This window comes from Lepisma saccharinum, chromosome 9, assembly GCF_977018435.1.
Source record: "Lepisma saccharinum chromosome 9, izLepSacc3.1, whole genome shotgun sequence".
In the NCBI taxonomy this organism is placed as follows: Eukaryota; Metazoa; Arthropoda; class Insecta; order Zygentoma; family Lepismatidae; genus Lepisma; species Lepisma saccharinum.
This window is the reverse complement of record NC_139237.1, coordinates 93641617-93654778: the sequence shown is the minus strand read 5'-3', so window position 1 is coordinate 93654778 and position 13162 is coordinate 93641617. Positions and strand designations below refer to the sequence as shown.

At 37.0% G+C, this 13162-nt stretch overlaps 1 protein-coding gene across 1 annotated transcript in view; it reads right to left on the bottom strand.

The window, feature by feature from the left end:
• Positions 1-1097: 1097 nt before the first annotated feature.
• psidin (phagocyte signaling impaired) overlaps positions 1098-13162 on the bottom strand; it is a 57721-nt gene continuing 45656 nt past the window's right edge. The window contains exons 14-17 of the mRNA XM_083128653.1: positions 11932-12187; positions 6139-6405; positions 2927-3040; positions 1098-1602 (exon numbers count right to left, since the gene is read on the bottom strand). Of these exons, the coding sequence (XP_082984779.1) occupies positions 1312-1602; positions 2927-3040; positions 6139-6405; positions 11932-12187 (928 nt within the window). The 3' untranslated portion in view covers positions 1098-1311. The remainder of the gene's footprint in view (positions 1603-2926; positions 3041-6138; positions 6406-11931; positions 12188-13162) is intronic.

Here is a 13162-nt window from a genome sequence, read left to right as displayed (position 1 = left end):
AAAAATGACCCACCAATCAGGCAGCCAAAAAATAAAATCCCCAAAACCCACTTCGGAGAAAACCTATGGGGGGTGGGGTACATTAGATGTTTAGTTACGACTGAAGGCTACAATGAGAGTCACTGGTGGCTGTTTGGGATCAGATGTTATCAGTGGTGAAAATGTAAGTGCACGCAGTGACTCACTTTCTGTTGGCAAGAAGGTTCATCGCCAATTGCCTGAAGTGTACGATGATAAAGCAATTTGATCTTGGGTGATCACAAAATTGTGTGCATTGGTTCAAGAATGGGCATACACATATTGAGGACAACTACCAGAAAGAACGCTGTCAACTGTGACGAAGAGGGGCAATGCTGAATATGTTACTGAACTGATTCATAGTCCAGACCTCGAGCCCTGCGATTGTCGAGTGTTTGGGCCTATGACAGAAGAACCTGGGAAGTGGCGATATGATTCTGAACAGGAAGTTAGAACTGTGATGCAAGAATGGTTATCGAAAGTTAGACGGGAATTCTTCAAACAAGATATTCAGAAACTCGTGTCGCACCATGACAAATGTTTGAACAGACTTTGATATAAATATAAGAACTGCTATTTCTTTCATACTAGTGCAACCAACATTTTGACAGACGCACGTATTTTGGAATTAACTGTGTGTCAACACATTCTAATCTTCAAGATGTTTGTATTCCTAAATTGAAAGTAACATTCCTCAACAATTTTTTCAAGATTTGTTATTTTTTTATGGTGGATTTGATTGGAAAATAAGAAAGGCCAATTTCAATTTTTGTGGGTACAACAAACCTCTGCCCCATCCAATCAATGTTCTATGAACACAGGGAGGAAATGAAGCTCACTTCCCTTATGGACACCCTCAATTATACTTGTACCCTTGACTAGTATTTGTCTTACCATTCTCCTCCATCATTACCGTGCCACTTTTAGTACATAATGAAAAAGTAGCAGCCTGTTTTGTGATGGTTTTTACAAAATTCCATGATTTTTCCATGGCTCTCTATTCATTGTTTTTTTTCCTGAAATTTTCAAGTTTTTCAGGTAATGACATTTTCAAATCTACACTAAATTAAACACGCAACTTGATGGTAATAAGAAACTGTTTAATTCCAAGTATTTCTGTATAAGTGTCAACAGCTTCTCCTTTCCTACAAAAAAAGGAGAAAATATTAAGAAAGTTCACTCAATGCAAAAGAATGAAATGAGTTCACTTTCTGTCACGCAATTCATGAGATGAACTTTTGCACAAATTTCAGAATCACACACCTTGCACTGCAATAAAACTTGCACACAAAATCACAGCATCACACTTTTAAAGTACTTCACTTTTGCTTGGAGAAGCTGCCTAATTTCTTTAAAAGAAGATAAGTAACTCTCTTGTAGCTTTTTATTTACATGCAAGGCGAGAGACTCCCTAATGTTCATGTTGTCCTTAACTACACAATTCTGGCCACTACTATCGATGACTAAACTACCAAGGCTTGTGGATATCACACTTGATTCCAGTCTTGTCATTACGTCTTCCAACTTCTCAATCCCTTGCTGGAACTCTTCAGTCATTCTATTAAATGCTCCCACCATCTTCGGCTGAAACAAAATTCAATGGGATTTCATTACTTGGTTCATTATAATGTTAACTTTAATACATTTGCCTTTTGAACAAAATAATCAATTATTTAGTCAGTGTAGACTAATATTATTGATGGATGTGCAAGATGAGATTATCAACACATGGCATTACTGTTTCAATGCTTAGAGCATTGGAATTTGGTTTTTGACGAAAACACAAAATGTGAAAACACATTCTAATGTTAGTTTTTCATATTTCTGAAAGGTGTCAGGTGCATTTTCCTACCCAGTTTTGTCACGAAATGAACTGTGAAATAGACTCTCACACATGAAATTTAGAGTTTATTTGATTTGGTGTTTTAAATCCACTTTGTGCACAGTAAGGCTAATCAAGACTGGATCTACAGTTTATAGTGGGATCTGAACCACTATGTGCAATTCTGATGTAAATATTTGAGAAGAAAAAATAGACTCATTTACAGGAATAAACTTAATACTCTGGTAACTACATACATGTGCTAATAGAAGGCATGTGTTTATTTTGTGTAATAAGTGCAGTTTTTAAATCAAATTTAGAATTATATTCACAATTTTATACCTTTTTCACCACTATAACAGCATATTTACTGCCTTTGAACCCGAAATTGACTTCTTTTGTGCAAAAATTTTGCTTTTTTAAATCATAAATGTGCAAATGAAACATGATCATGATGTTGCAAGTTGAACTTTTTCAATTTTGACTTGAATAAACCCATTCAAAATTAAATCCAAACAAAATCTCCTTCTCTCGGCACACTTAAGCACATCTGACATGCAATAAATAGAGTTCTACAACCTGTGTTAAAAAAATATGCACATGTATGAGCCATTTCTATACTCAAGAAAATACACTTATATTGTTCAAACTTACAAGTTTAATTCATGTTTGTGGAATAAAACAGACGGTAGACAATAATTAGACATAATAGAGTTCCTAATTTTTATCTGTGAAACGTACTTGTCGAGTTTCTATTAACGTAGGAGGTCTCTGCCACCATATGCTTGGGAACTTGTTGCTTCACTGCTGGGTTGGCTTCCGGCCATCGAAATTAATAAACTCTACAAGTAAGTTCTGTGCATAAAAATTAGTAACTCGATTGAGTTTAATTGTAAGTTTAAATTCTAATTTTCCCTGTGATGAAATTAGTTGTTCTTTTTTCAATGCCACTGATAATTTATCAAGATAATGTTTGAAATTTGTAGTAGGAAGCTTAAACCTTTGAGAACTTCCATATTTGCAACAGAAATCAAATCAGATCAGATTTCAGAAAGAATAGATAATTAAATGAATGGTAATACTCACCTGTTGTATACTTGAGCACTCTTTCTTCTTCTTCCCTTTTTTGACTAGAGGAGCTTTCAGTGGCCGAAGTAAACAATGGCAGACTCCGCAAAGTAATGCCATAAAGCTCATCATCTGAAACAAACAACACCAAAGTCCCTCAGGTTTACCTGCTCCACATTATCACACTGCATGGCTTTCCAAGATTTCAAACAAGTTGTATAGCAACTTACCTTCTGTTAGAAAATGCAATGGCTATTCTTCTCCCACTTATAATGATCTTTTTATTACTATTAAATAATAGGTGCTAACCTAAAACATTATATTCGATAATTTCTTATCATGTTATACAAAATTCGTCATATGAACTCACATTATTAGAGAGGTTGTTTCCGATTTATGGAGACGATTTCAAACTGCACCTACCTTAAGAGAAACCTTGTATGACAATAAAATTAATACATTGTCATAACAACATTTGAAAATGGTTAGGCTAAGTTCAGAGTTCCACATTTGTGCCATACTTATAATAATTTTGGTCATATGATTGCTCACAATTTATTCATATAATGCAATTAAGTGTCTGAAATTATTATTTAAACTAATTTTATTAAATATGATGTTTAAAAAAGCCAATTTGTATATCATGACAAAATTATCAAATTGTGCAATATTTTGAATTCATATTTATAACAGTTATTTTTGATTGATATTATGAAAAATAACCATATCTTCAATCATATGTGTTCCTTCAGACAAGCAAGATAAGACACATTCAAATTTATAATTAATTTTATCAAAATTGTTTACATTTGCATAGGCATTAAGGTTCATATACAAAGGTCAACTGTTTAAAATTGTTCAATGTATAATATGATGTCATTCTTGGTATTTTGTATCAACATTCAAAAAATGGTACAATAGACTCGCGATTATCTGAGCTAATTGGAACAGAGACTACCTCGGTTAAGGAAAAACTCTGATAATACGGAGATAACGTGCTAATAGGTCGTAAATGACGAAACAACACTTAAAACTGTATAGTAATTATTTATTACTAGTACAACATAAATGAGAAGATTACTTTTTCAAAAAGTCTTTCATAGTTTTTTGGACACACCTTTTCCGTTTGCCACTCATACTACATTACTGGCTTAAAATAGGCCTATACACAGATTTAAACACCACCGTAACAATCGGATACACTGGCAATGTAACGAACACGTGCAGCGCGGATGGTGACTTGACTCCAACTTACTAGTAAACAAACAGGGGGTGCGTTATGAAGCACAATGTTTTCCAACCACTCCCTCGGTTAACCCAGAGCCTCAGTTAATCGGGACTCTGTTAATCGCGAGTCTACTGTAATTGTAATCACTAGATAAGTATATTATTAAATACATTGCAAAATAGATGTAACAGAGCAAAACAATTGAAGATAACACATACTAAAAAATCTTGCTTAAACTAGTTGCTCTGATACTAGTTCCCTGACTTTTGAGTAATCTCATGATGGATGGAAGATAAGTAAAAATGTGGCTATTGGTGAAGGATTGATATTTGTATAAATCTTGATATTTTGAAAGATTATACTTTGCAAGTTAATCTTTAATAGTTTGCTGAAACTATATAGAGACATTTTTGTTCATAACAGAATCTTGAAAATACTTTTATAATGGCATCATCTTTAAAAAGATTTGGAACTTGTGAAAAGTGCTAAGTTTAAATTTGAAGCAGGAAATTATTATCTGCTTGCATCTGCATTATCAAGCTAGTAGATGAATAATGCATTGCCTCAAATGAATATTTTGAGAAATAAGACTTAAAGTGAGAGAAATATCTTCTGCATTTTGGATGTGAATTAACCATATGTGAAGTTTTAAAAATTGAAGAATGGAAGCCATCTTGTAAACCTGGTTGAAGAAATTGACATATTGAGTATACTCAGATGTAGAACTCGTGCATGCTAAAATATAAGAAAAAGACTTACTCTACCTCAAAAGGAGATAATAAAGAAATATTCTTGTTAACAAATGCATAATTTGATGCTGTTGTAACTTTTGTTTTTTCTTGTTTTTTATCAATATAATTTTCATAAAAATACTTATAATTGTTTGAGCATAAACACTATTCATCAGCATATGTAAACTTGTATTCCTTTTCAACATATATCCATAGCTTCCTACTGTGCTTGATTTGAATTCTGACAGGTATATAAATAAAATGATGTGCCAATGAGTACTTCATATTTAACCGACAGCATTTATCAAAGTTATTGATTAGTGAGACAGATTAACTGAATTGTCTTCTCAATATTTAGTCTCACTGTCTGTATCTCACTTTCTTCTCTTTTCATCACATTTGTCGTAATACATGTTGCCACCATCGAGAGTGCTCTATTTGATGGCCCTGCATCTTGGCAATTTGCCGATACCGAAGTTTCCGCTGTAGGAGACTGGCACGAAGTGTAGTCATGTCCAGCCTCAACCACTCCTCCTGACAGGCTTTTCATTGCCCTTCAATGGTGAGGTGGCTCCTTTGAGACAAGGCTCATTTCAGTAGACCGAAGGTGCAAAAGTCCATCGATGAGGCATCAGGTGACTTCACTGGAATGTCTGTAAAAGGGGAATGGCACGAATTCCAGTTTCTTCTGCCATTTGTTGGAGGAAGAGGCAGATTGAGTGAGATGTGCGACTTGATGCCTTGGTTTGATGCACCCACACACCCTTGTGTCGCTTTTCCAAACCCAAATCGCAGTGAATGATGGTGTGCACTGTCTTCAGTGATGTTTGTGTGCCAGTTCGCGATACTTCTCTGTGTGGCTGGATTCTCCCTGGTGACCAGCACCCTGATGTCCCGAATTGTAGCTGGTGTGAGACTAGTGGCAGGCCGGGGGTTGCCCTGTTTCTGCCCCACAGGGATCATCCAATGGCTTGCCTTACCTGCCCCTTTACACACCCGTGATATGCCATTTTTGGACACAGTGAATCCACGCTCCTTGAACAGTTTTATAATGGCACTATAACTGTAGTTATTCCAGAAACCTAAATATATGAACAAGTCAAAATAGGTACATCTCAAATAATAAAAAGCTTTTACTGAAATTCAATGTCGTTACTGAGTTTCTTGTACATGGTGGGCCAAAAGTCACGATAGCATCTTGAATCGACATTTATTCCTACAAATAAAAAGAAATAAAAACCTGCTAACATACCTCTGTTCTTACAACTTACCTCAATGATGTTTACTGTCTTCTCTAGTATACATTTCCACCTTGTGAATTCAAAAGTGCTCTCATCGTGGCATTCATTCTTGAAGTCTGTTACGACCGACAACACTTTCTGAGAAATTCTGTCCATTGCATCCACCACTCTCTCACTGTCGGCCTTCCCCACAAACTGTTCCAGAGTGGTCACCAGCTCCAGCATCTCCAGCAACAGATGGCAGCAGCGGCTCCCCACAAAGCCGTGCACGCGTGATGGAAGGGGCGCTGATATGTACTGGAAGATTAACACATTTCTTGCAATAAACGAACTTTTAGTGAAATTCCATACCCACAATCAAAACACTTCTATTTACATAAAACATGTTCTTCTTCCATTGAGGAAGTAAGTCACTTTCTATTAGGTAAATCTGACAGCACAGCATTTCCCGCGAAAATAACGAGGAAAAGGAAACTGATTATTTTCTTCATATAATTACTTATTCCTGTTTAGGGAATGAAAGATGCAACTTACTAACCTTTCTGTGCAACTACTTATACGAGGGTGGTTCAAGGAAAAGTTCCCCCCCTTTTTTTTTTGGAGAAAGTATGAGCCCGATAAATGAAATGAAACTAGCAATGTTCTTTCGTCTTCCCTCTACATTTACACACAATGCAATGTTCGTGCAGGCTACCATCCATGCGTGGCACATGATTAGCGTGAGTCATGCAGTGAGAAACGTGCCCTGGCCATAAGCGTGAGTCATGCAGTGAGAAACGTGCCCTGGCCATAAGGAGTAGAGAGTCATGGCGGAACAACGTGTTTTGGCAGTGTGGCATAAAGAATAGATTCGTTCTGTGATCCGGTGTGAGTGGGCAAATGGTCTTGCTCCTATCGACATCCACAGGAAGATAGTTATTGTTTATGGAGACTCTGTAATGTCAGTGTCAGTCAGGATTCACTGCGTTGGGACCCACGACAACTCACTGCAGAACATCTCACGATGTGTATGACATGTTGCCTGGATTCTCTGACCCGGTACCACAATGAAGGGAACAACTTTCTCTGCTGTATTGTGACTCAGGCTGATAGCTTCATCACTACACTCCAGAATTCAAATGTACGTCGATGGAATAGCCGTGAAAAGTGTTCTTCGTTCCCTGGACCCCGTGCAACGATGGGAAAAATGCTTGTCCCGTCTTGGAAATTATGTTGAAAAGTGAGAAAGGAGCATGCTACTTGGTGCAACTTGATTTTTGTCTGTAACTTAAGAAATAATTTTTTTGCAACATAGGGAAACTTTTTCCTTGAACGACCCTTGTAACAATGACCCCCTCACTCCCAACAGAGATGGGTTATCATTACAGTCACTTATTTATGCAAAAAAGGACAGTGTAAGGAAAACTAACATCAAAAGCATGAATGTTTCATGTGGTACTATTATTGCAAATGAAAATTATTTCTTTAACAATTGATAAGGAATCGTGTGCTGAAAAAATTACCACAGCTGATGGTACGACAATGCCAATAACTGGAAAGGTTATGGTTGAAGCAAAAATCAAAAATAATAAGCGTGTACTTGGTGGATTTGAAGCTAAAAATACTTGTTTTGTTCCTGGTTTGAAACATGGAATTTTGTCAGTGAAACAGTTAACAAAAAGGGTTGTTGTATTTATGAGTATGGGAACAAATTGATTCCGGCTGAAATGCAAGGTAGATTATATGTTGTAAATACATTAAGTCAGGGTTTAAAGTGTGCTGAATCATTAGATTTGTGGCATCGGCACTTCATGCATGTAGGGAAGCATAAAATTCTAAAAATGGCAAAGCCAGAGACTATGTTAGGTCTTAATTGTAAATTAGATAAGCTCATATTTGCGACTTACTCACGTTATGTATATTAGAAGTACAATATAAAAAAATATATATACTATGAAATATTTGTGTTTCATGAGTATCTGTTTTGTGAAAAAAACAATGTTTTGTGAGTATCTGTTTTATGAAAAAAAAACAAAAAAAAACAATGTTTCGGGATCCTACTGTTCCCTTCTTCAGGTTTTAGTCTAGGCCAGTATGATCACTGGCATACTTCGTGACAGAGAGCATGGCAGTGTGAAGTCGTTTTTAACGTGTTTCGTGTGTAAAGTTTTTTATGGACTCTTTAGATTTGTAGTTTTTAAAGTTAGGATTAGAACATGAAGGTTTTACGTGTATGGGGTCAGTTGATATGGAGTCAACTTTTCATTTTTTTTTAACCAGTTTTACCTGTCACCTCAATCCTTGCCTTAATTGATGCGGCTATGTAGTGATCATACTGGCCTAGACAAAAACCTGAAGGGAAAGTTTTTTTGTTTTTATAGTATAGTATAGTTCATGGTATTTATATTTTCTTATATTGTACTTCTAATATAAATTAGATAAGCCAACACCATGTAATAGTTGCCTAACAGGAAAGTCAACCAGGCAACCATTTATGAGTAATGACGACACAAAAAAAAAAAACATCAATACTCGAACTATTGCAGACTGAAAAAGTCTATGTACGGCTTAAAGCAAAGTGGAAGATGTTGGACTGAATATTTGGATGAGAGACTAAGAAAGAAAGGGTTTATTAGAAACAAAGTTGATCCTTGCGTTTACAGCTTAGACTCAAACGAGGGAAGATTGATACAAATACTATATGTTGATGATATACTAGCCATATCCCAAAATGAAGCAACAAGACAGTGGTTGAAGACATGTTTGGAATAGTGTTTCAAAGTGAAATATATGGGATTAGCACAGGAAAATTATGTTGATCGCTGGTGAAAAGATCTGAATTACAAAATGCCAAGGATGTCAAAACACCAATGGATATTCAACCTGAATTCTCAGATGAAGACGGACAGAAAGTTGACGTTCCTTGTCGAGAGCTTATTGGTGGGCTATTATACTTATCTCAAAGGACCAGACCGGATATAGCATTTGCCATTGGTAAAGTAGCACAATATTGTTCTAAATATAACAGAAAACTTTGGAAGGCAGCCGAGGGAATTTTTCGATATGTGAAAACTACCAAACATTATGGCATTACATATCAACCTGTAGGAAAACCAATGGTGGCATACTGCGATGCTGACTGGGCGAACTGTGAAGAGGATCGTAAGAACATAATTAGTTACTTACATAGTAATTCTTGGAAAATGCTCCCATTATTTGGAAAAGCATGAAGCAAACATCTATTACATTAAGTACTAAGCATTAGCATCTTGTGCACATGAAATTACTTGGATGAAGCAATTGCTGAATTCACTTAAATTAGAAGATGCAGATGTGGAACCAACAGTGATCAAAAGTGACAGTCAAGCAGCCATTGCACGTACTAAGAACTTTATGGATAAATCAAGAACCAAGTATATTGCAATGAAACATCACTTCATAAGAGAGCAAGTAATGGAAGGAGTTGTGGAAGTGCAATTTGTATCAAGTGAAAACAATCCAAATCACTATGTTGTAATCTGAATGAGAAACATTGTAAGAGTATTGTAAGAGTATTATTCATAATGCTGTTTAAAAGGAAATGGTGCGAAATGATATTAGATGTTTGTAAGATATCATTAAGAGGAGGGGATTGTAGAAGATATGTGTTTCAGTAACTTTGTTTGTAAAGATTTACTATGAGCTGGCAACTGTGACCAGGCAGTAGTCTGCTTTGTTTCTCTACTGCAAGAATGCCAAATCTGTTTCTTGTTCTTCATGCATGTAAAGCTCTCTTCTATTTACTATTTTGTTCTCCTGTTTGAAATTTCCGTTAGTTTGTTAATAAATAATTTAACACAACTCTTGATGAATCTACAAAAGATCACATTTTCCATCACATAGTGTATCAACCTTGAGTGTTCTGTCCACTATAAGTTTGTGCCACATGGTCTGGGCAGATGATGGAAAATGTGATCTTTGGTAGATTCATCAACAGTTGTGTTAAATTATTTATTAACAAACTAACAGAAATTTCAAACAGGAGAACAAAATAGTAAATAGAAGAGAGCTTTACATGCATGAAGAACAAAAAACAGATTTGGCATTCTTGCAGTAGAGAAACAAAGCAGACTACTGCCTGGTCACAGTTGGTCTGGTCTGTATGTTGACCAGCTACAGTTTTGCGATGTCCTCCTCCAGTTGCCAGATTTATTGAACCAAAAAAGGCTTCATGCCACACAACAATGCCCGCATGAGAGGTCATGCATAGTCTGCCACAAAATTCAGGAATTGGATGGCAACACCCAGCTGATAACTTCCACTTCTTGAGAGCAGGTAGTTTAATTCACAGAGTTTTTTTTTCCTGAATGTTAGAATAGCCAGCCGTTGTCCATGTGTGGTGGAGGGATGAACATGGTACCCAGACAGTGGATTGCCCAGCATTTTTAAAAGTGTGTGCAGTACTTTTAACATTGTCCAAAAAATAGCCCAATTCGACTAACGTTTACCCCTGCTTGATTTTGCCATCCTTTCCTGCCTTTGGCATTCCTTTTTTACGAATACTGTGACAAACCAACCCCAATCCTCTACCTTTCTGCACACCACCGTATTCGCCGTGAAGTATTGTTTATTGATTTGGTTTATTTTACTTGGCTAATTGCGAAGATGAGGATGAGTGATGATACAGGATTTGTCCAATAAGTATTGGGATTGATTTTGTCCAGCCAATGGGAAGGGGTGGAGGGTGGTCTCTGTGGGTGGGATTGGTGTTGCAGGATGTCACGTGAGCTAGGATACCCAGCTCAGTTGCCTCCGAGCCTTTGGAGTGGGTAGGTCGTGCCTGAAGTGAAAGTGTGTTTAGTGCTCGTGTCGAGCCATTGAGCAGCGTTGTGCCATCAATTTTTTTGTTAAACTGAACAAATCTACTACGAACTTTTGATATGATCCGTGAGGCTTACAAGGACGCGTGTTTTTGAGTGGCATTAAAAATTCAAAGATGACCTGGAAGACGAACAACACCTCTCCTCAACCAAAAAAGGCCCACATGAGCAAATCAAGAGTGAAATTGATGCTCGTCGTCTTTTTTGACAGAAAAGGTGTGGTGTACAAGGAGTTTATGCCTGCTGGACAAGCAGTGAACGGGAAATTTTACGCAGAAGTGCTTGAACGTTTGAGGATTACGGTCCGCCGCGTCCAAAGGGAGATCGTCGATTCTTGGCTAATGCATTACGACAATGTGCCCAGTCACACGTCACTAATTGTGAGGGAAGCACTGGCCAAACACAATGTGGCAACGCTGCTGCAAGCACCACCCTACAGTCCAGATATGGCTCCCCCACCAGACTTCTTTTTGTTCCCTCGGATCAAAAGGTGCCTGAAAGGACATCGTTTCGGGACAATTGAGGCAGTCAAAGCAGCTTCGACGGGGTGCCAGGGGTCGTATGAAGAGTGGAAAAAGTGCTGGCAGCAGTGTATTGATGCAGGAGGGTCATATTTTAAAGAATATTAACACACTGTACATATATCTTCAATAAATTTCTTTTTTAGGACTTCAGGCCTGATCAGTGGTGCAATTGGGTTCCAAAACCAGGGAGCAAGGTGCCAAAACTAGGGGGGGGGAGGGGGGCAATTGCACTCCTTGCCCTCTAATCGCTGCCACTGGTCCCGATACTTGTTGGACAAACCTGGGGCCCCTGGTATTATAACGCAATGTGCTAACCACTCTGCCACGGGGACCAGCAACCTGAAGAATTAATAATAAAAAATACATTTACGTACAACCACACTTGTAAAATTTAATGACTTCACATTGTCATAAACCTTCCAAGGATCCAAAGAACTCTTCTCATAGTCAATTGATCTTACCTGTGTAACAACAGGTGGTGGTATTGCACTTTGCAACTCACAAACTTCTTTCAATTCCTTTGCAAGTTTCACTAGAACTTCAACAGGTTCATCTCCATTTTTCTCACCGTTCACTATGTCCCCACTTTCTTTCTTGCTGTGTGTTTTCCCACCCACGTCCATTGCTGACGCCAGGCACCTCAGCATCAGATTTCGTAATTTTAGGAATTCCATGTCGCATGCATAAGTCTTCTGGATGATGTCTGGGTCTATCTGCCTACAAAAGAAAATGTAAATAAATACACAAAGAGGGAGTGAAAAGTGCCTGTGGAAGTACCAAGGTGAATGCACTTTGAAGAAACAAAATTGCATACAATATTATACACAACAAATAAAAATATATCAATTATTCTTTCCATACAAACAATGAGTACTTTTAGTGTTATTTGAGAAGTAACAGACTGACACTTTACAAGGAGTTTTATTTACTTTTTATTTCTATGTATATGATTCATGAAACAAATAATGAAAAAATATAACACACGAAATTTACAAGTAGTAGTCTCCTTGCATTGCAAAATGTATTCCATCAGCACTTTAAAATAAATTTGAAGGTAACAGATTAACAAAATTGGTAACCTATGAATTTGGATTTTCTGAATCAAAGTTAGTGGAATAGTACTTGATGAGGCAATTTCATACAGATAAATCTTGGACTTTAGAAACACATGCATTGTGTATTTCCAATGCTTGGATCCCAGGGCTGATTTCCCCCAGTTTTGCTGTAACTCCGCAAGCATTTTACAAGTGGGAAATTTGAAAAGATTTGAACAACATATTTTATCTTGGAAACTACAAACACTAGAGTTACAAATGATACATGCCTCTTCTTGTTCATTGAAGATTAGGCTGTAATGATATTTTCCAAAAACCCTAATTTTCCTCTATCAAATACAAGAAGAAGAAGAAAGCAAAGATGATTTTTTTTTTTTTTTTTTTTTTAAAAAATTGCAATTTCGTCATGCCTCTATGTAGGCAACACCAGGACATGAGGGTTTAAAACTACCTGCGTATTGTCCAATATATGTTCCATTCTCATGGCAAGAATTGCACAGTTGCTGCTGATACTTTCGAAGAAAACAAATGCAGTGAAACCTTGATTTTATGTCTTTCAGGGGACCAAGTTGAAATAACTTAAAACGTGGGAAAATGTACAATCAGGGTTCCAATGTAGTTTGAAACTGCCTCTCTG